The sequence below is a fragment of the Notolepis coatsorum genome (assembly GCF_963971535.1).
Source record: "Notolepis coatsorum genome assembly, chromosome: 7".
NCBI lineage: Eukaryota > Metazoa > Chordata > Actinopteri > Aulopiformes > Paralepididae > Notolepis > Notolepis coatsorum.
Window position 1 is genome coordinate 65,025,221 of NC_140171.1, and position 24,474 is coordinate 65,049,694.

The 24,474-nt window shown below is 41.2% G+C and overlaps 2 protein-coding genes across 2 annotated transcripts; both read left to right on the forward strand.

Annotated features, from left to right (window-relative positions):
• Positions 1–158: 158 nt before the first annotated feature.
• On the forward strand, positions 159–17,168 carry LOC311231671 (uncharacterized protein; the record flags this gene model as incomplete). The annotated part of the gene is made up of 5 exons (XM_084318299.1): positions 159–435; positions 9,807–9,964; positions 10,057–10,156; positions 10,301–10,441; positions 17,074–17,168. Exons 1-5 carry the CDS (start codon positions 165–167, stop codon positions 17,166–17,168), a joined length of 765 nt encoding a protein of 254 aa, XP_084174425.1. The 5' UTR covers positions 159–164.
• On the forward strand, positions 17,003–23,061 carry LOC311231309 (uncharacterized protein). Its single transcript, XM_084317853.1, has 2 exons — positions 17,003–18,177; positions 18,366–23,061. Exons 1-2 carry the CDS (start codon positions 17,764–17,766, stop codon positions 20,787–20,789), a joined length of 2,838 nt encoding a protein of 945 aa, XP_084173979.1. The 5' UTR covers positions 17,003–17,763; the 3' UTR covers positions 20,790–23,061.
• Positions 23,062–24,474: the final 1,413 nt, after the last annotated feature.

Consider the following 24,474-nt stretch of genomic DNA (forward strand, 5'->3'; position numbering starts at 1 on the left):
CCGAGAGCACCGTGTGTCGGAGAGAAGCCATATTGACGAGTGTAACGCGTATCGGTTATTTAACGTTTTCCAGCTAACCGTAACATATGTCTTAATTAATAATAAGACATAATATCACGCTAGACCTCTTTTATAGCGTGGATATTGGAACAAACGGCGTCGTCATGTCGGGGGACGAGTTTCAGTCGAGGTATGCCTCCGTTATGGACGGCATGTTGAGGAGTGCCGTGGCGGAGACAACGCAACTTTTCGAAACTATGGTCGAGGAGCTTAAAACGGAAATATCGAGAATAACGAAGGAGAACGATGACCTGAAATCGAAATGTCACGATTTTGAGAACGCGAAGAACCAACCGTCGACCGCTGATCTTGAAGAGGGAGAAGCGGAGCAGCCAGGGCCGAGCAACGCCATCAGTGATACGGCCATTCAATGTGGTGAGTTGGCTAGCTATCCCAAAGCTACTTAAATTCGTTACCTAACGGATCGTTGCGTGTTTGAACGTGGAAATTCTATAAAATTCAAAATGTATATAAAGAGTAACGTTAACGTTAGTCATCAACTTATTTGTTTTTTATCATTAGCCAGATATGTATTATTATTATTATTATTATGCTTCTCAATGCACGCAGGAAACCATACAATAGTAGGAGGGAAACCAGCTAACGGGTCATGGTTAAGTTAGAACGTATCAGCATTTCGTTTAACTAACCAATGTTCACCTAAAATATGGTTTATAAACCTAACAACAATAACATATTATTAGGTTATTTCATTCATTATGTTTGAGTAGAACTTACATTTGTTATAGTGGCCTAATTTTAATCAGATGGTGGCCTAATGCTGGGAAAGCCTTGCCACTTTGTGTCCCTCGAACAAAACTGCTCTGTACATTTGAATAAACAATAAACAATTTTTTTAATTTAGCGTCCACGAAATGTTTTGTAGCATAAAAACATAGTTTTAATTTTGTTTTAAAGAGGTGTGAATACAACCTGAGAACCCTACTAAACAGTTTTTGTTGTTCAACATTTTACACAAACTCATACAGCGCCAGACCCGACATTTCTCGGGTTATCTCGCCAGCGGTTGAGCGCCATACCCGATATTTCTCAGGGTTTGATCCTTTGATCTTTTTCATCTGATCCCCATTCTAAACCATCATCCGGATCATTCTATAAGTCCCTGGCTCGTTTGCCTACGTTGGAATTGCAATGCCGATCGAATATCACCATATGGCAGTATCGCCTACCTTTTGAACTCTGATAGAAAGGGAACAGGAGAGTCAATGAATTAACCGTACTATCGAGACTCGCTCTGAGTGTGAGGAGCTCTTCCAAAGCAATCACTAGCAGATTTGCTCACCTCAAAACCTATAGTGTCCCGTAAACACATGTAATTACATATAAACGAGTAATCACGCTCGCCGATGGGATCATTGGAATTATTCTTTTTGGATTACCTTCTGGCTAAAGTAAGGAGTCGGACCCCCGATGTCTATTTTACCGAACCTGTGTAACGATCAGTATTACTTTACCGGACATAAACCAAGCTTTTAACGATCGTATTTTCATGCCATCCCTAATTTCTACTTTTACTAGCTAGTGTGAGAAAAAAAAAGTAACTATCATATAAGTGTTGTTTCATTACTCATGAATGAGTTTTTATTCTTTCAGCGATTCCATGACGGCTTCCTGGCCTTGCCCCAGTTTTGCGGTGCAATGCGCAGATATTTAAAAATCATTGGTAAACAAACGTAGTGCTGAAAATATACACTTTGACTGCTGTTTTGATAGGGTTAGGCTCTTTACTCTTGGCTACATTTGAAAAAGAAACACAACATTGGACTTATTTGGGATAGCCGTGTCGGAGATAAAAGGCCGGTTTGGCTAAGTGTCGGAAACCTACATTTTCAACAGAAAGGGGCTGGTCGCCATGCACAATACATTTGGTTATTTTCTCGGTTATCAGCTTTGCTTTGTTACCGTCTGCAGGGAGTTTCTCGCACTCGTTGCACGTATAAACTCTGCATACTCCGCTTCCATGATTAATCTGCATGTGTGTTTAATTAAGTCTGTGGTGTTGAAATTGCCAGTGTTGCTGCCACACCTAGAAATACTTACATTGCAGATATTACACTTGGCTGTGTCATGTTATTCCAGAAGTATACACGTGAGTCCTCTGTATTTGTTTGAGTGTCTTTATTTTGTTAGCTCCGTAGCTCCACCATTATCCGCTCCTAGTCTTCTCTGCCCGTGACCCCAGTATGGTGGCCGCACACATTAACTTAACACCACATGCTGTTTTGCCTATTTATTCTTTGAGTTTAAAATAACTCCACACAGTTGACATGATCGCGGCGCGCTGCTAACAAGTTGACTAACACTGTTGTTGCGCTACTACTGTTTACGTGATGGCACGCTTTACGGTATGTATCGGATCGGAAGATACTTTCTGTTTTTCCGATATCTAATCCTGTGATTTTGGCCAGTATCGGACCGATACTGATTAGAGATGTTCCGATACCATTTTTCCCTTTCCGATCCGATTCCGATACCTAAGCTTTGGGTATCGGCCGATACCGATATTTATCCGATACCAGTGCATAAAAAAAAAATTAAAAAAAAATATATAAATTATACCTTTTTTTTTTTTTTTTTTTTAGATACTGTTATACTGTTTTTTAGTAATAACTAGAACGTATAGTATTTATTCAACAACAGGTGATTGTATAGATTTGTATTAGTATCATTAATCAATGAGTATGTGCTGCAGCACTGCAGATATACCCTACTCCAATGATCCACACGGACATTAAACGGTGTTGCACTCGCTACTCAGTGGCTCTGCAGATATACCCTATTCAGTCTGTAAGCTAGTGGCAGATAGAACGTTCATGTTGTGATTTTTGATGCAAAATAAATATTCAACATTCTCTTTTGAAACTCCGCCTCAGACTCTTATCCTTTGGCACTTGCTGTACTTTGCTTGCAGGTCTGCAGCCATTATTGCTGGATTATGTGAATAGCACCAACTTTAGACACGGTAACGTTATCAAGCTAAGCTAACTGACCTAGCTCGTCTTCCCGCATTGCCATTAAGATAACGTTAGTAATAGTCAGCTAACGCTAGTCCGTAGCTACTTAACTTAAATACAATTCACTGTGGGTGCATTATTGTTGATAGACGGTCACGGACAGTGTTAGGTCCTGGAGAAAGGACAGGCGATCATCTGATTTGATGTAACGTTAAAAGCGGATGTTGTTCCAACTAGCTATCTTTCCAGCTAATGCTATCATAACACCAGCCAAACACATCCCGATTCCCGTCCGAGCTCCCCGTCACACCGCACTGTCGGGGACAATGGAATTTAAGAAAGTGTATCTGCTGTTAAAATGACACAGCATCACACTTTAAAACATGTTCATTTTATAATCCTCACTCTCCGCAGGACTCGGCAGGAGATAAATTACATCATGGGATCGGAGGCTAGAATTTACGTGTACTCGCCGATACCAGCATTTTAGGCAGTATCGGCGGCATTTCCGATACCCGTATCGGTATCGGAACAACTCTAATACTGATACTGGGTATCGGATTGATGCCATCCCTAGTGGAAATGTTTACATATTTTGCAAGATACAAAAAAAAATATGATTTAATTGTGAAATGTTTTGAATGAAACAATTGATTTACATTTACAGTATCATCATAATTTTTCCTCATCTCAACAAATGTCTTCAAAATAAAGTAAAAGAGGCCAATATTCCACTAAAAGAAATTGGGGTATTATTATTTTGTTTCCATATTATTTTCATAAAGCAGTGAGTGCTGTCAGTTATAAATGAGAAGATGCCATGGCAAATTTTCCTGAGAGGTGAGGGGGTTCAGGGATTCTCAAACTTTTTTATACCAAAACCCCATTTTATTGAGGATTTCTTTTTTGGCGACCCCACACTTAATGTATTGCGTAATTTCAATGTGGAAATAACGAATATCAAAATAAATGCACACATTGTTGAACTTGATCATGCATATTTATTAGAAAATGAAATGACAGCACTATATCAATTAGGGCTGCAACGATTAGACGATGTCGATTATGAAAAATCGCTGATGAGATATTGTTGCGTCGATTAGTCATTAAAAAAAAATTATATATATATATATATTTTTTTTGCACTACCTATCTTTGTGAAAGTGGCTTCTCAGCTCTGGGGGAACTAATGGGATAACTGGGGATGTTGTTTGGTCCTGACAAGAGTCTCAAAGCAACTCTGAGGTCATGCTCAATGTCCAATCTGTTCCTCTGCTCTGTCTTCAGCTGGACCAGAGCCGAGAAGCCACTTTCACAAAGATAGGTAGTGAATAAAAAAATTATATATATATATATATATATATTTTTTTTTTAATATAATTGTTTTTCGATTAGTCGACTAATCGAAAAAATTATCGACAGATTAGTCGACTACCAAAATAGTCATTAGTTGCAGCCCTAATATCAATTAAATTAATGAATATTATCAACAAAAGCAACGGAATTGTTTCTGTACACATTTATAAACCGAGGCATATTTAGCCCAAATATGTTGCCAGAACATAAAAAAGGAAATAAAATGCATTCACATGCGCTTTTCCGCATTCACCCTCTGAAGTCGGACTCTGTGTGCCCGGCCACGCACGCTGTTCTCGCACGGACCTCGCGAGTGCCTGCATGCGCTGTCACGTATTAGTCGCATTGGCTGCACGTACCGCACAGTGACGGCCGTACCGTAAATTTGTGGGACGAATACACGTACCGTTACACCCCTAGCGTGTATAGACAGTTGTGTTATGTGTGGGACTAGGAGAACACGCACACATTGTTCCGCAAACAATTTGGCTGGCTAACGTTAGTTAACATTAGCATCCAGGCTTTACAAACATAACTTACTGAAAGTGAAAGCTGACACACCTATATAAACATGCAGAACTAACGTTATAACTAGTGCTGTCAAATCGATTAAAATATTTAATCTGATTAATCGCATGATTTTCCATAGTTAACTCGCGATTAATAGCTTTTTTCTTTCTTTTCTAAATCTACCCTAAACAGATATTTTTCAAGTTTTAATACTCTTATCAACATGAGAGTCAACAAATGCTTGCTTTATGCAGCCATTTAACACAAAAGGATGACCCTCATGCATTGCAAATTTGCATCAAATTCAAAACAGAGTGATGCACAAAATAACTTAAAAGAGAACAATTATTTAAAACAATGAATAAAGTGTGCATGAAATAATAGGGGAAAGAAAACATTACTTGTTATATTGACCTACACAAGGGCTGAGCACTCAGACCCCCCCCCTCTCTCTTTCTCACACATACACTCCCAGCTCTCTTTCTCTCTTGCCCTTTGCACACCCCCCCCCATCTCTCTCTATCTCTCTCACACACACACACACACACACACTTTGAGTCAGAAACAAACGAGTATCAATGAGAGTATCAATAATACACCTGAGTGAAGTCTAGCTTTAAAAATAAATGTAACGTTAATCGCGCGCAAAAAAATTGTGGCATTGCCATTAACAGAATTGTACGTTAATGACGCATTAACTTAGTTATAACAAACACAATCAACAACTTACTCGCACATCCAAGCGAAGTCCTTGTAGGGTCTTGATTTCTTCACTATTGCGTGGCATTACGGAATGTATCCTCATTTTAGTAAGTAGCGCTGTCTTAAATACTTCGAAGCTTCGCATGGGATTCAAATATGGAAAAAAAAATTGATTATTTAAAAATATATATATATATATTTTTTTGTGCAAAATCAACTCTGCCTTACGATTTATCGCTTGAATGCCAGCCGCTTGAGACTGATTTTCCGATATTTCATCATTTTCGTGGAGCTATTTCTATATTCTATATTATGGCTATGTGTCAAATACGCCTGTCGCTTATCAATGACTTGCTTGCAGTCAACATGTACGAAACGGATTGTTTTTTCATCTGTACATTTCCGTTTTATACCGTTTTGGAAAATTTCAGAAAAAAATAAAGATTCTGTGATAATAGCCCTTTAGTGGAATACACAAAACACGTTGTCATTTTTCGGCCTATTTATGAATCGTTTTCAAGTAAACGCTAGATTATCGATAGTATATGTGTTAGGCCTGTCACGATAACAAATTTAGCTGGGCAATTAATTGTCCCAGAAATTATTGCGATAAGCGATATTATTGCGGTTTTAATAGACTTTTTTTTTTGAGAAATGTATTTCCCAAACGTTCTCAAAAAAGAGAAAAATCACTAATATAATGATAATAGCATAATAATGCAAGGAAACCGTTTCAAAGTGCAATACACTTTTATTTAACATTGGAAGCCCATTTAAATATCCTAAAAAAAAAACAATGATGACATCAGCGAAGGAGCGCATGGCACGAGCCACGGGTTAGTTCTGGTGAGTTAAATAGCATATAGCCATTTACATTTTTATATAAAATGCTTCAGTTTAATTAAATATATATTTTACAATAATAATAATAATAATACTATTTATAAATGTAATTATAAATATATAAATGTAAATATTATTATTAACGTAAAAATATTTAATTAAACTGAAGCATTTCATATAAAAATATATATAGGGCAAATATAACTGACATGGCATATATCTCATCTTGCACCATGACCCTTTTACACATATACACTGAGGCATCAGGGCAAGTATACTTACCCAGATGCTTGATCTACTGTAATTGTTCCTGCCACACATCAGATTAAAAACAAAGCTTACTGTATGAATTTTCATCTCAAATAATGTATTTGAAATAAGTGGCATTGTCACAGTTTTTAGCTTAACGTTTACAGCGTATTTTACATCTATGGGCAATAATACACCAGTATATATATACGACAAAATCCGTGCCTTGGTTATCCAGATACAGATTAATTATCATCTCAGAATAACTATAAGTGGCTGCGTGCGTATTTGACGTATATGGGCTAAAATTTAGAGAATAAATTGAGAGCGGCTAAAGTTGAGAGAATAAATGCGAAAATGGCTTTTCATTTAATTGGTTAGACCTTGTATTATTTCTAAAGATGTTCCGATACCATTTTTTCCTTTCCGATTCCGACATTCATTCCGCACGGACATTATACGTTGTTGCACTTGCTATCCAGTCTGCAGAGGCTCTGACTAGTAGTAACGTGTGTTGTGATTTTCGATGCAAAATAAATATTCAACATTCTCTTTTGAGACTCCGCCTCAGACTCTTATCTTTTGGCACTAAAAGCTAAACATTGTCACCGGTATGGCTGTCCGCAACATGTAATTAATTGTGTGCGAGAGGTCGATCAGTGACGACGTTAGCGTGAGCTAGGTTAGCCAGTTAGCGTGAGCTAGATGGAAATAATAAAGTAACTTACTGGTGAAAAAGTTATTTACCTTGGAATACTCCTTTGCCAACTTGCTGTACTTTGCTTGCAGGTCTGCAGCAATTATTGCTGGATTATGAATAGCTCCAACTTTAGCCACGGTAACGTTAAGCTAAAACTAGCTTTTTCAGCTAGCGCTTCAGCTAATGCTAATAACATCAGAGCTCCCCGTCAACACTGCTCTGTCGGGATGATGGCATTTAAGAAAGTATCTGCTGTTAAAATGACAAACACGCAAATAGCAATTAATCGCGCCCGTCAAAATCATCGCATTCATTTTCATTATCGTGCAATAAATTGATGTATTGCTTATCGCGACAGGCCTAATATGTGTACTTATGCACGCTAGAGAAGCGGGCTGAAAGATCGATTATCTATTTCCTGGTCAACACAACACACACACACATACACATCAGCGTTTCCGTTAGCCGGTAATTACCGGTATTTGACTGGCAAAATCTGTTGAAGTCCGACAAATTTAATCTCTCCGGTCATAGTGTCCGGTGAAAATAGTTCCCTCTGGGCACAGTTTGATTATTTGAATTGTATTTGGATGGGCTGGAGTTGGGTGGCCTATGCGATGAACGAAACAATCATTGCGTTTGTTGTCGTTGCTTCGCTCAGCGAGAGCTTGCTGCTGGATTTGCGGAAGACATGCAGCTGCAGACCCACAGAACCCACCAGCTTTGCTGGCACAGTGCGGTCCCCAGACCTGGAAAGCTGCTCTGCGGGTCTGCAGCTGGATGCTTCTTGCAAACTAACTGCGGCGCTCGCGCTGATATTGTTGGACCGGCTGCTTGGTGGAGCAACGATGAAACGAATGTAATGAATCGTTCGTCGCATGGGCTATTTAATTTTGGCCTGTTTTGGTACGGTTCGGGTGGTCAAGTTGTGCTTGGAGGGAGTTGTTTTCACCGGACATTATGACCAGCACCAAGTCGTTGGGACTAGGTGGAGATATACATCACGCAAACCCACGATAATGTTGCCGTCTCTCTGCCAAATTTCTCAGTTCTTCGCTTGATATAATTAATACAAATGTCCAATATAACGGAATTCGTTAGCTCATAAATGTGATTATAACAGACTGCTGTTTATTAATGTCGGGCCGACTGCCCACAGACACAGGTCTATTTGATTTAAAGTCGGCAGCAGCACGGAGTCTCTGGACTTATTTTATTTGGAATATAATGACTGTATACGCAAAAGTAGCCTAGCTTTAAGTTAAAATATTATAAATCTACATGCCTTGAGGATGTCATTCTTTATATAGCCTGTTGTTTTTAAGCTCAATAAACTCTGACCGGAATTTCTCTCATTTGACCGGTAGATAAAAATCTACCGGACCCTGAGACCGGCAACAATTTTTTCTAACGGAAACCCTGATACACATATAGGGGACACGTTGAGATATATGTGAAAAAAAACTCTGATTACCCCAAGACTGGTAAAATAGATTCCTTACCTCACATCAGATGTTATCCAAAAAGATTATTCCAATTCCTGATCGCCATTCCAAATATTTTATTGATCCAACGCTGGGTACTCGAAACACATAATCCACGCTGTTCTGAGGGACCACAATGAATCCGATCGGCTCGGTTTACATGCCTGAGAAGTAAAATGTGGATTCCCGATTTTTCTTTTCTCATACATTTTCATTGAGTCCAATGCGTGCATTACCATCCGGGAGACGATAGGGGGCGGTATTTTCCCTGTTCGAGCTCAGAGATAGTTCCAATGGTAACGTGAGGCTAGATTGATCAAATGAATGGAAATCGCTAATAAAAGAAATAACGATTAAATAACGAGATTTCTCGTCCTTGGCACAACGCGTGGCTGGCACTCAAAGTGTTAACTACAACAAGCAATGCTGTGTGTTATTTTAAGATGAGTATTTAAGATGAGGTCAGCCTCTGCACTGACAGATTTGTGTTCATTGTGCTGCTTTTATAAAGCCTCAAATGACTGCTTACAATATTTCATGAAAGCAAAGTGTTTTGTTTGTCTAAGGCCATGTTTAGACGGAAACGCTCGCGGGTGAACCCGGAAAAATATTTTTTCGGATGTGCCTGAGTGAAATGCGAATGAAAGGTTGAAATCAGTACTGGTTGGGTGCCCCCAAATATTTTTTTCTATTCACACAAGCCATTTTAGGCCCAATATGCGACACCCTCATCGCACTGTACAGCCTTGGAGGGGTCTTGAAAATGTGTAGTTACAGACCAATACAGAACAATTATTTTCACTTGCACGAATGCTCCCAATTATATTTTGAGGTCGCACGGATACAATTTCGGTCGCATATGCGACCAATTTGGTCGCAATTTCGAGCCCTGCATTGTCATCAGCCCTATTTTATTTCCTTTCACAGACCTTGTTCCTCTGAACCCCATGGTGGTGGAGAGCTGTCCTTCAGTGCAAAGGCAAGAGGAGCAGCAGGAGGAGATGGAAGAAGGTCTGGAGGAGCAGCACCATGACACCCCAGGGGAGGACAATCCTCAAATGTCATTTATACTCATAAAGAAGGAGGTTGGTATGCAGGTCACAATATAATATTTGTAATTACATTTAGGTTTGTGTGAATTTATTAAATATGTGTGCGTGTCTTCTGTCCCTCACAGGAGTCTGATTGTGATGACTGTGTTCCGAGGTTTATGTTGTTGAAACAGGAGGGTGGTGAACCCACTTTAGTCGGCCGACAAATCCTAAGTGAAATTCCAGGTACAGGATGAAAAACATATATTGTTTTATATAAAGTTGATGTAACTCTAGATATTCAACTCAAATGATCTGATTCTTAGACAATTAATCTAGCTAATTCATTGTTTGTAAAAATTGTATGTTTATTTTCATTTGTCTTCTCAGATGCACTCAAGGACCTTATACATTACAGCACCCCTGAGGGACTTCTCCTCACCCAACCATCTTCACATGGTGGGGTGGCTCCCCTTCAGAAAGATCAGGAGACTCATGGGGACCCAGAAACATCCCATCCAGCTGGAGCCAGTGAGCAAAGCTGTGGAAGAGGTGCCCAGACCCAAGCCCCTGAACTGAATCCTCCAGTCGACATACCACCCGTAGTAGAAGATACAATGGAAGAACAGTCTGCGGTTACTCTGCAAAATCCAGAAACCCTTGTACCCTCTAAAACTCAGACAAAAGTCATTACACTCGATGAAGAGCAACCAATTGTAGTTGCTCAGTCAGTGCTTCAACACCCTGAGAAAGAGCAACCATTGGCGGTCATCCAGCAACTGCAAATGGAGGTTGTTACCCCTATAAACGAACAACTTGATGCTACTAAGAAACCATCTGTAGTCATCCAGCCATCAAAGGTAACACCCCTGACAAAAGAGAAATCATCTGTAGAAGATAAAATGGAAGAACAGTCTGAGGTTACTCTGCAAACTCCAGAAACTCTTGTACCCTCTAAAACTCAGACAGAAGTCATTACACTCGATGAAGAGCAACCAATTATAGTTGCTCAGTCAGTGCTTCAACACCCTGAGAAAGAGCAACCATTGGCGGTCATCCAGCAACTGCAAATGGAGGTTGTTACCCCTATAAACGAACAACTTGATGCTAAGAAACCATCTGTAGTCGTCCAGCCATCAAAGGTAACACCCCTGACAAAAGAGAAATCATCTGTAGAAGATAAAATGGAAGAACAGTCTGAGGTTACTCTGCAAACTCCAGAAACTCTTGTACCATCTAAAACTCAGACAGAAGTCATTACACTTGATGAAGAGCAACCAATTGTAGTTGCTCAGTCAATGCTTCAACACCCTGAGAAGGAGCAACCATTGGCGGTCATCCAGCAACTGCAAGTCGAGGTTGTTACCCCTATAAACGAACAACTTGATGCTACTAAGAAAGCATCTGTAGTCGTCCAGCCATCAAAGGTAACACCCCTGACAAAAGAGAAATCATCTGTAGAAGATAAAATGGAACAACAGTCTGAGGTTACTCTGCAAACTCCAGAAACTCTTGTACCCTCTAAAACTCAGACAGAAGTCATTACACTCGATGAAGAGCAACCAATTGTAGTTGCTCAGTCAGTGCTTCAACACCCTGAGAAAGAGCAACCATTGGCGGTCATCCAGCAACTGCAAATGGAGGTTGTTACCCCTATAAACGAACAACTTGATGCTACTAAGAAACCATCTGTAGTCGTCCAGCCATCAAAGGTAAAACCCCTGACGAAAGAGAAATCATCTGTAGAAGATAAAATGGAAGAACAGTCTGAGGTTACTCTGCAAACTCCAGAAACTCTTGTACCCTCTAAAACTCAGACAGAAGTCATTACACTTGATGAAGAGCAACCAATTGTAGTTGCTCAGTCAGTGCTTCAACACCCTGAGAAGGAGCAACCATTGGCGGTCATCCAGCAACTGCAAGTCGAGGTTGTTACCCCTATAAACGAACAACTTGATGCTACTAAGAAAGCATCTGTAGTCGTCCAGCCATCAAAGGTAACACCCCTGACAAAAGAGAAATCATCTGTAGAAGATAAAATGGAAGAACAGTCTGAGGTTACTCTGCAAACTCCAGAAACTCTTGTACCCTCTAAAACTCAGACAGAAGTCATTACACTAGATGAAGAGCAACCACTTGTAGTTGCTCAGTCAGTGCTTCAACGCCCTGAGAATGAGCAACCATTGGCAGCCATCCAGCAACTGCAAATGGAGGTTGTTACCCCTATAAACAAACAACTTGATGCTACTAAGAAACCATCTGTAGTCGTCCAGCCATCAAAGGTAACACCCCTGACAAAAGAGAAATCATCTGTAGAAGATAAAATGGAACAACAGTCTGAGGTTACTCTGCAAACTCCAGAAACTCTTGTACCCTCTAAAACTCAGACAGAAGTCATTACACTCGATGAAGAGCAACCAATTGTAGTTGCTCAGTCAGTGCTTCAACACCCTGAGAAGGAGCAACCATTGGCGGTCATCCAGCAACTGCAAGTCGAGGTTGTTACCCCTATAAATGAACAACTTGATGCTACTAAGAAACCATATGTAGTCGTCCAGCCATCAAAGGCAACACCCCTGACAAAAGAGAAATCATCTGTAGAAGATAAAATGGAAGAACAGTCTGAGGTTACTCTGCAAACTCCAGAAACTCTTGTACCCTCTAAAACTCAGACAGAATTCATTACACTCGATGAAGAGCAACCAATTGTAGTTGCTCAGTCAGTGCTTCAACACCCTGAGAAGGAGCAACCATTGGCCGTCATCCAGCAACTGCAAGTCGAGGTTGTTACCCCTATAAACGAACAACTTGATGCTAATACGAAAGCATCTGTAGTCGTCCAGCCATCAAAGGTAACACCCCTGACAAAAGAGAAATCATCTGTAGAAGATAAAATGGAAGAACAGTCTGAGGTTACTCTGCAAACTCCAGAAACTCTTGTACCCTCTAAAACTCAGACAGAAGTCATTACACTAGATGAAGAGCAACCACTTGTAGTTGCTCAGTCAGTGCTTCAACGCCCTGAGAATGAGCAACCATTGGCAGCCATCCAGCAACTGCAAATGGAGGTTGTTACCCCTATAAACGAACAACTTGATGCTACTAAGAAACCATCTGTAGTCGTCCAGCCATCAAAGGTAACACCCCTGACAAAAGAGAAATCACCTGTAGACAAAAAAATTGGCAAAGTGCAGATTGTACCCCCCACAACTGAAAAGCCAGCAAAGGGAGAGCCTCTTACAAAAGAGAAACCATCTGTAACACCTCAAGAAGTAGAAATTGGCATAGCAGAGATTGAGGTAATGTCCCAGCCTGTTTCGTCAAAAAGTCGTAGAAGAGGACGGCCACCAATGAGATCAAAACTCTATGAACTTCAACAACAGCAAGTGGAAGAGGAAAATCAATCCCCATCAAGTGATATAGCTACAGCCCAGGAGACAGTCGAAACATCAACAGGAGCAGAGACGATTAAGGTCAGTTCTCTGCCTGTTGCAGTCAAAGCTCCTAAAAGAAGAGGACGACCACCAAAGTCTGCAAAACAACAACATCCGGTCAAAAAAACTCTGGCTGCTTCAGCAGCAACCCCCAGAAAAGGACGACCACCAAAGAAAACACAAACGCCTGAATCCCAACAACAGTCAATGAAGGATAGTTATTTTTCTGTTCCAACCACACCTCCCAGAAGAGGACGATCTGCTTCAAAATCGACACCCCTTCATTCACTGCCAGTGCAAAGAGATGAAAAGGAAATTCAATATCCATCTATTAAAGTGTCTTCAGTGGTTGAGACACGCAACACTCCTTCAACAAAGTTACCAAAGCAGTCATCATCAGTTCCTCCTCGGGAACGCCATTCCTCATACCCATCTCTTCAGGATGCAATGCTACTAATTGATGCCGTAAATGCTCAAACGTCTGTATACCAGGAAGATGTAGAAAATGCATCATCCTCTCAACAATCAACAACTGCAACACGACCCCGAACTCGGTCACCACCTCTGGTTATTTCCCACGTTACTTCTCTGGCCCCAGGTCAACAACCTATTCCTCTATATCTTCAAGCTTCAGCAATAGCACCAACGCCACAGCATCCTACAGTATCGGTCCAAACAACAGTCTGCCTGCCTTCAGCGGAGCATTCTGCAGATGTGAATTGCTTACCAGCTATATCGGTCTGTTCTCAAACTACAGTCGTGCCTCCAAAGCAACAGTTGTCTACTGTAGCTCAGGCTGAGATTAAGGCAATTTCTCTGCCAAAACTGCAATATTCTGTTATCCCTCCCCAGATCATTGCACCTTCAATACCACTGTCAACCGAAACACCTCAAAGCATGCAGTCTTTACAGCAATGCCCTTCACATCCACGAATTACAGTGGTAGCAAAGCACTCAACCAATCCCACCCCTCAGAAATTCATTATCATACCCAGAACAATATCATCTTCCACTCCCCATACAGTAACAGTGTTGTCCCCAGCACAGCTCCCCACTGTTTTATCAACAGTCGTATCTGCACAGCGAAGCAGTTTACCACCTGCCTCTACAGCTACAGACTTACACCTAGCAAACCCTTCTCTTTCCTCTGGTCCTCCAGCAGCAACAGTTGTTAATGTCAGGCAAACCACTGTCACCTTACAGACATCGACAACCTCAATTGAACAGCTGTCCTTACCTCACCCTAAAATAACAATTGTAGTTCCAAGACCGATCTCAACTGTGGCACCAAGGCAACAGCAGTCCACTGTAGCTCCAGAGATAGTTGTGTTGCAGCAGTCAACACAACTACCTCAAACTGTACCAGTATCAACAACTCAGCCACCTCTTTTGCAATCACAACAATCGGAGGTTACCGCGACTATACCAGCTGCAATAGTTAAGTCGGCTCAAACACCAGTTCTAGCCACAAATGAGAATACCACAGTTTCTATAATATCAACTGTATCATCAGAAACACTTGCTGTGAGTGTGCCACCAAAAGTTACAATTTCTATTCAAGAGAAACCATCTGCTATCCAAGCAAATCACCAGTCGGCTGCAAAAGAAAAAGCCACAGTTTCTGAGACATCACCTTCTTCATCCACTGGCTCTTTCCAAAGTTTGAAAGACTCACCTATTATTTTGCACATTCTGCCCTCTGGCCCATCAAATGTGGCAGCTGTTGTCAAAGAGAAGACATTATCTGCAGTTAGTTCAAGTTCAGCTCTACCATCTTCAGCTGCATGTCAGATGTCAACTTCATTCACTGAAACTCACTCCAGTCTGAAAGAGTCCCCCATCAGCAGTCATGTTCAAGTATCTGTGCCCCCAAAGGTGCCAGCTGCTGTCCAAGAGAGACCACCATCAGTTGTCAAATTGTCTCCGCCATCTTCAGCTGCAAGTACAAAAGAAAGTGCCTCGGTTTCTAAGACATCAACTTTATCCACTCAAACTCACTCCAGTCTGAAAATGTCGCCAATCTCTTTACCACCAAAGGTGCCAGTTTCTGTGAAAGAGAAACCATCATCTGCAGTTATATCAACCCGGCCATCCTCAGCTGAATCCACAAAACAAAATGCCCCCATTTCTAATGTATCAGCTCCTACATCCTCTGAAACTTGCTCCAGTTTGAAAGAGTCGCATATCACAAGGCGTTTGCAAGTATCTTTGCCAGTATTGGTGGCAGTTTCTGTCCCAGAGAAACCAACAGCAGCAGTCCAATCGACTCAGACATCAAATGTGGCAGCTGTTGTCCAAGAGAAGACATTAGCTGCAGTTAGTTCAAGTTCAACTCTACCATCTTCAGCTGCATGTCGGATGTCAACTTCATTCACTGAAACTCACTCCAGTCTGAAAGAGTCTCCCATCAGCAGTCATGTTCAAGTCTCTGTGCCCCCAAAGGTGCCAGCTGCTGTCCAAGAGAGACCACCATCAGTTGTCAAATTGTCTCCGCCATCTTCATCTGCTTCAACAAAAGAAAGTTCCCCAGATTCTAAGACATCAACTTTATCCACTCAAACTCAATCCAGTCTGAAAACGTCGCCAATCTCTTTACCACCAAAGGTGCCAGTTTCTGTGAAAGAGAAACCATCATCTGCAGTTATATCAACCCGGCCATCCTCAGCTGAATCCACAAAACAAAATGCCCCCATTTCTAATGTATCAGCTCCTCCATCCTCTGAAACTTGCTCCAGTTTGAAAGAGTCTCATATCACAAGGCGTTTGCAAGTATCTTTGCCAGTATTGGTGGCAGTTTCTGTCCCAGAGAAACCAACAGCAGCAGTCCAATCGACTCCGACATCAAATGTGGCAGCTGTTGTCCAAGAGAAGACATTAGCTGCAGTTAGTTCAAGTTCAACTCTAGCATCTTCAGCTGCATGTCAGATGTCAACTTCATTCACTGAAACTCACTCCAGTCTGAAAGAGTCCCCCATCAGCAGTCATGTTCAAGTCTCTGTGCCCCCAAAGGTGCCAGCTGCTGTCCAAGAGAGACTACCATCAGTTGTCAAATTGTCTCCGCCATCTTCATCTGATTCAACAAAAGGAAGTTCCCCAGTTTCTAAGACATCAACTTTATCCACTCAAACTCGATCCAATTTGAAAAAGTCACCCATCTCTTTAACACTAAAGGTGCCAGTTTCTGTGAAAGAGAAACCATCATCTGCAGTCATATCAACTCAGCCATCCTTGACTGCATCCACAAAACAAAATGCCCCAGTTGCTAAGGCATCAACATTGTCCCCTGAAACTCGCTCCAGTTTTAAAACTCACTCCAGTCTGAAAGAGTCCCCCATCAGCAGTCATGTTCAAGTCTCTGTGCCCCCAAAGGTGCCAGCTGCTGTCCAAAAGAGACCACAATCAGTTGTCAAATTGTCTCCGCCATCTTCATCTGCTTCAACAAAAGGAAGTTCCCCAGTTTCTAAGACATCAACTTTATCCACTCAAACTCGATCCAATTTGAAAAAGTCACCCATCTCTTTAACACTAAAGGTGCCAGTTTCTGTGAAAGAGAAACCATCATCTGCAGTCATATCAACTCAGCCATCCTTGACTGCATCCACAAAACAAAACACCCCAGTTGCTAAGGCATCAACATTGTCTCCTGAAACTCGCTCCAGTTTAAAAACTCACTCCAGTCTGAAAGAGTCTCCCATCAGCAGTCATGTTCAAGTCTCTGTGCCCCCAAAGGTGCCAGCTGCTGTCCAAGAGAGACCACCATCAGTTGTCAAATTGTCTCCGCCATCTTCATCGGCTTCAACAAAAGGAAGTTCCCCAGTTTCTAAGACATCAACTTTATCCACTCAAACTCTATCCAATTTGAAAAAGTCACCCATCTCTTTAACACCAAAGGTGCCAGTTTCTGTGAAAGAGAAACCATCATCTGCAGTCATATCAACTCAGCCATCCTTGACTGCATCCACAAAACAAAATGCCCCAGTTGCTAAGGCATCAACATTGTCCCCTGAAACTCGCTCCAGTTTAAAAACTCACTCCAGTCTGAAAGAGTCTCACATCAGCAGTCATGTTCAAGTCTCTGTGCCCCCAAAGGTGCCAGCTGCTGTCCAAGAGAGACCACCATCAGTTGTCAAATTGTCTCCGCCATCTTCATCGGCTTCAACAAAAGGAAGTTCCCCAGTTTCTAAGACATCAACTTTATCCACTCAAATTCTATCCAATTTGAAAAAGTCACCCATCTCTTTAACACCAAAGGTGCCAGTTTCTGTGAAAGAGAAACCATCATCTGCAGTCATATCAACTCAGCCACCCTTGACTGCATCCACAAAACAAAATGCCCCAGTTGCTAAGGCATCAACATTGTCCCCTGAAACTCGCTCCAGTTTTAAAGTGTCGCCAATCACCAGGCGTTTGCAAGTATCCATGCAAAGGGTGACTTTTCCTCTCCCAGAGAAACCATCATCAGCAGTCATATTGACTCCGTCATATTCATCTGCTTCTACAAAAGAAAACACCACAGGTACTAAGACATCAACCGTATCCACCGAAACTCACTCCATGTCAAAAGAGGCGCTTAGTCGTTTACCAATCATTTCACCACCAAGGATTCTAGCTGCTGTCCAAGATAAGCCATCAGCAGCTGTATGTACAGAAGAAAATGCTACAGTGTCTAAGACGGCCAATGTATCTACCGAATCATTCTCCACTTTGAAAGAGTCACCTATCACTGTGGTCTCCAAAGACATCTTACCTGACCCTCGCTCACAAATGACCAAAACCCAGTTCTTGGCGCAGTTGGCAGTGTCACCTGTAGTTCAGCAAACAGTCCAACAGCAGGTATTTTCAATAATAATTGCAATACAAAATCAAATAATTTCTGTAAAAATGAAAACAAGAAATAAATCTTTGTTCACAAGAAGTTATTTATAAAAAGAAAATAACACTGAAATCATAACTTATGTATGTTTCTGTTCTTTCATTTCATTTTCATTATTTACTTAACCAACTTTTCTTTTTAATTTTAGGCTTCATCCAAGGATAATGTGGTTGGCACAGAGACTGTTATGAGTTACAGGAAAAGGTTTGTGATCAGACTCCGCAATCGCATCAGACCCCTCTTACAGCGCAATAAAATTCCACCAACTCTAGAAAAGGTGATGGAACGTGACCCTACCCCTGTCATTGCAAAGAAACCCAGATTGGCTAAAGATGACCCTAGCCCTAAAAGCGATCCGAGTGAGCCCACTCCTGTCAGCAGTAAAATACCCAGATTAAATGAGGAAAGCTCTAGTCCCGAAAAGGCTACTAGTGAGCCCACCCCTGTCAGCCTTAAGAATCCAAGATTAGATGAAGAAAGCTCTAGTCCAGAAAAGACTACTAGTGAACTCACTCCTGATGGCCCTAATAATCCCAGATTAGATCAGGAAAGATCTAGTCCCAAAAAGACTACCAGTGAACCCACTCCGCACAGTCCTAAAAATCCCAGATTAGATAAAGAAAGCTCTAGTCTCGAAAAGGCTACTAGTGAGCCCACCCCTGTCAGCCTTAAGAACCCCAGATTAGATGAAGAAAGCTCTAGTCCAGAAGAGACTACTAGTGAATTCACTCCTGATGGCCCCAATAATCCCAGATTAGATCAGGAAAGCTCTAGTCCCGAAAAGACTACTAGTGAGCCCACCCCGGTCAGCCTTAAGAATCCCAGATTAGATGAAGACAGCTCTAGTCCAGAAGAGACTACTGGTGAACTCACTCCTGACGGCCCTAATAATCCCAGATTAGACCAGGAAAATGCTAGTCCTGAAAAGACTACTAGTGAACCCACTCCTGTCAGTGCTAATAATCCCAGATTAGATGAAGATAGCACTAGTCATAAAAAGACTAACATTGAACCCACTCCTATCAACTCAAAAAATCCCAGATTACATAAAGAAAGCTCTAGTCCAAAAACAATTACTAGTAAACCCACTTCTATCGACCCTAAAAATCCCAGATTAGATGAAGAAATTTCTAGTCCTAAAAAGACTACCAGTGAACCCACTCATGTCAACCCTAAGAATTCCAGATTCGATGGAGAAAGCTCTAGTCTTAAAAAGGCCACTAGTGAACTCAGTGCTGTCAATCTGAAGAAACCCAGATTAGCTAAAGACTCTAGCCCCAAGAACAATACTAGGGAACACACTCCTGCCAATCCTAAAAAACCCAGATTGGCTAAAGAAAGCTCTAATTCTAAACGGACTGCTTGTGAATCCACCCCTGTCAGCCCCAAAAAACCCAGGTTAGATGAAGATGTTGCTAGTCCTAGAAAGTCTGTCAGAGTGTCCAGTGCTAAAACATCACCCATGGCAACTAATGCTAAGAAGTTGGCTAAAGCCTCAAATGTTAAGAAATTGGCTAAAACAAAGAATGTCAACCAGCCAAAGTCGACACAAAATCGTGCAGAAGCTGGATCTGGAAAGACTCATGCTAGCTGTGAGGCATTGAAAAAAGCTAAGGCTACTGTTGTGTGGACCCCACCCAGGCTGGCATCCAGTAGATCACCAACAACTAAGGGAAGGAGCTCATCTCTCATACCAGAAAAGAGAGGTAAAATATCCCAAACCCAGGCATCCACACCTCCCCAACAGCGCTCCCAAAGTGCCAGCCCCCGGCTGGGCACACCCTTCAATACCTCTCCCTCCACCCCAAGAATACGATCCCTGACAGTTGCCCAAATCCCTGGTTCTACCTGGCACCCCTCTTCCGCACACAAGACTGTCTACCCCCACACCATCACTTACCCAATCATACCTATCAGAGCACCACAAATCGAATCACCGCTGGAGCCATTGGCTGTTATTGGTAGACGTCTGCTTAAGAACCAGTGCGGTGAGTGCGGTCGTGTGCTCAGCAGCGAGTCTGCCTTGCAAAGCCATGTCAGCCACCACAGTGGTGGTCAACCTTTCGCTTGCACACTTTGTGGAAAGAACTTCCCAGACTCCAAGTGTCTCAAACGCCATAACAGGGTGCACCGTAATGGGAGGATCCACAAATGCCACATATGTGACAAGGGCTTTGTCTACAGCTTTGGCCTCACCAAACACCTCCAGATGGTCCACAGCAGAGTGAAACCTTACATCTGCCAATTGTGTGACAAGGGGTTCTTTACCGAACGCGACGTGGAAGTCCACATTCGAGTGCACACTGGGGAGAAACCATTCCACTGCGACCAATGCCCCAAAACCTTCAAGAGGAGAGTGGAACTTAATGTACATCTGAGGTGGCATAAGGGTGAGAAGAGGCATTGGTGCTCATTCTGTGGGAAAGGCTTTCTAGAATATAATAATTTGAAAAGGCACACCTACACGCATACGGGGGAGAAACCACACTCCTGCCCACAATGCTCCAAGAGGTTTACACAGTCGGGTCACTTAAAGAAGCATTTAAAAAATGTGCATAAAGTTATCTGCTAAATAGGTTGTCCATCATTTATATATTTCTTCCCCTTAATTGGAACTTGAGACCCTTAGTATGTGATAGGACGGGGAAGGATAAGTTACGTTCAGCATTCAAATGTAATACAATCAGTTTTTGTGTCTGGGTTTAACAAAAATACCTGTTTTTATTAATGATTTAAAAGATTGTATGAGTTGTTTTGTTTAATACTTAAAGGTGCTGTAAGTGCTATTCCTTTTGTTGAAATACGTATTAAGTAGCTCTACATTCCAATAGCCATCACTGATATAGAGTGTTTGGTCAGTTAACAGGTCTCCCAGTCCCTCCACTCTGTAGTAAACAGAAAATAAACGTTTGTTCCCACTTTATCCAAACCTTTTCCCACCTGAATGTTGCACTGAAATATGTGACAACATGTTAGGTGAGAAATAGGATATGCAATTGCTGGACCTTAATTCATATTGGATCTGCAACGCCAAAATGTCTATCACTTACAGCACATTTAAGCCTAAATATGTACATTTGTGCTTCTTGCAGTGCAGCGATATGGCACATGTGACCATATGCGTGAAACACTTCTTACCTCACTTGTCTAGATGTGAAATGATTGAATAAGAGTTTCCACAAGGACATTTTAGTTTTTTTTGTTATCGTGAGTATTGGGTTGATGCATATGCAAGCCTCTGTAATTTAAACCAACAATTGCTGGTGGTTTTCCCTATGAGAATAATAGTAATCGCAGGGCAACCAAATATTGATTAGCTGATGCACTTAACACTTTCAGTGCCAGCAGATTTAGTGCTTTAATGCCCACCATCCACTTCAATGTTAGCGTTAAAAACGCCTAATCTATATTTTAAATTATGGCTATGTCTAATCTGCCCGTCGCTTATCAATGATTCGTTTTCCAGTCAACATTGTCGAAGCGGATTGTTTTTTTATCTGTTCATTTCAGTTTTATAGCATTTTGAAAAGCCCTCGTTTTCAAGGGAAATATAAATATTCCATGATAAAAGACGTTTACTGGAATATTCTAGAATACACAAACGTTGTCATAAAGATTTTCGGCCTATTTATGAATAGTTTTCAAATAAACGCTAGATTATCGATAGTATATATGTACGTATGCACGCTATATAGGCGATCTGAAAAATCGATTATCTTATTTCCTGATCGCTCGCACAGCCACACAGGTCTGATTATCCTAAGACTGGTAAAATAGATTCCTTACCTGAGATCAGATGTTATCCAAAAAGATTATTCCAATTCCTGATTGCCATTCCAAATATCGATCGCTTTTATTGATCCAACGCTACATACTGTACATATGTATTCCACGCTGTTCTGAGGGTCCACAATGAATCCGATCGGCTCGGGTTACATGCCTGAGAAGTCAAATGTGGATTCCGGATTTTTCTTTTCTCATCCATTTTCATTGAGTCCATTCCAAAAGGGGCATTACCATCTGGGAGACGATAGGGGGCGGTTTTTTCACATCTTAGCTCCTACAGGGGCTGCATACCAACGGGAGACTCGGTTGATGAAATATTAATTCAGATCGCTAATAAGAAAATAAAACGCTAATAAACGTCGTGGGCATTCAGGCATTGGGCTGATAAAACGTGATATGGCGTGCTGGGCACTGAAAGTGTTAAAGGAAAACTCCAACATTTTGAGAAATTAGCTTATTTAACATCATCCCTGGAGTTAGACAAGAAGATACATACCTTTTTTGTCTCTGTGCGTGCATTTAGCTTAGGGAACAGTCGCTCCGTTAGCGTAGCTTAGCTTCATCACTGGAAGTGGGGGGGTTTTAGAGCCTGACGTGCCCTACAGTCACCAAATACAACTCCAAAACATTCCTGTAAACATGTTGTGACCTGTGTATTTACCACGTGGAGAAATAAAAAAATAATTGAATTAGACAATTACGTTTTCTAAGCAGATATACTCGGAACAATTTTTTGCCGAACGACTCCTCTCTGCGCGCAGTCAGTGATTTCTACGTGGAAGTCGTGTTTGTTTACATTCTCATTCATTCAAAGGATCCGAACCGATTGAAGTTTATGGATACCATGACTTAAAATCTGCTTACCTTGACGATTAAAAGCCTCCCCAATTTAGAAAACAGTAATCCAATGGCTGGTATTGATAATATACTACTAACTACTGTACGCTTGGAGCTAACCGGAGCTAATACTAAAGCTAATATAATGACTTCCTTTCTGGGGGTTTTCAAACTAAAAGAGCGACGTCTATAGCAGCCGAATCCGTTTATTTTGTACATTATCTAACGTTAACACGAACCTAAACTAACTTTAGGTTAGTTGTAACGTTAGTTTAGGTTCGTGTTAACGTTAGATAATGTACAAAATAATCTGCTTAGAAAGCGTAATTGTCGAATTCAATAATTTTTTATTTCTCCACGTGGTAAATACACACTTCACAACATGTTTACAGGAACGTTTTGGAGTTGTATTTGGAGTGTATTTGGTGACTGTAGGGAACGTCAGGCTCTAAAAAAAACCCACTTCCAGTGATTAAGCTACGCTAACGGAGCGACTGTTCCCTAAGCTAAATGCACGCACAGAGACAAAAAAAGGTATCTATCTTCTTGTCTAACTCCAGGGAAGATGTTAAATAAGCTAATTTCCCAAAATGTTGGAGTTTTCCTTTAAGAGAAGAGCCCCCAAAGGCTTGAAAATATAACTTTGTTTTGTATCTATTTTTCATTATTACCTGAATACTAGAGTCTTCTGTCATTTGACATGTACTTCATCTCTTTAGATTTCAGGAAACCAGACATTGGACAAATTTTATTCCACTTATTTCACATTCTGTGCTTTTTCTTTTATGTTTAATATTTTATCTGAATTACTTAACCAGCAATTGGCAAGAGTTGGATTGAATTAGCTAAATATTTTTTCCAGCTTGTCAATTCATTATGCTCTACATTTTGCCTATTGCTACTGGGGGCCCTATTTTCATGAATCTAGATGCAAGCCTATAGACCTGGGAAGCTGTGTGACTTGCCTGGTTCTGGGTGAATAATTGCCTATGGTCTTTTTTACCATAGGGGTTTCTCAAGGTTATATGGTTCCCCTTATTCGATTAGCCTGACATATAACAGGAGCAGAGTTGAACATAATTAAATTGGATCTATTCATAATCACACATGAATACAATTTGGCTCATTGGATCCAGACAATCTCCGCTTTGCAGGCATACCCAATTCATGCAATTCCACAACTGTTTAAGCACTCTACACACTACATGATTAAAATATATATATATATATATCGTTAGTGCGCTGTGCCGTTCCCACAACACAACTCCGTCTGTAATCTGGGATGTTGAAGTTGTTGTGGTTTCAGACTACATGACTGATTTGAAAGGTGTATACATTACAAGATGCACGCTAAAAGTATGCAGAAATAGTTAAATACACTACTACTGCATGCACACACAAAAAGGCATGGTGTCTGTCCAAAACTGCATATGATTAGCATAAAGTAGGCATGTATGTAAATTTAGGGCTTGTGGCTACCCATATAACTCATTTCCATTTGAAAATTGATTAACAAAGCGGGGCTTGCAACTCACTTTAAATGCTCCAAAGGTGTTTTATTGGTGTCCAACAGCAGATAGTACAACGTTTAGACTCTTCCGGTCTTTCAAGTATGTTCATGCTCATGTACTACT

What these genes read in the sequence shown, in the direction of transcription:
- LOC311231309 (XM_084317853.1), top strand. Translation starts at nt 17,764, where the DNA reads ATGCAAAGGGTGACTTTTCCTCTCCCAGAGAAACCATCATCAGCAGTC. An exon ending in AGCAAACAGTCCAACAGCAG is followed by an intron (nt 18,178 to 18,365) that starts GTATTTTCAATA and finishes TTTTAATTTTAG; the next exon opens with GCTTCATCCAAGGATAATGT.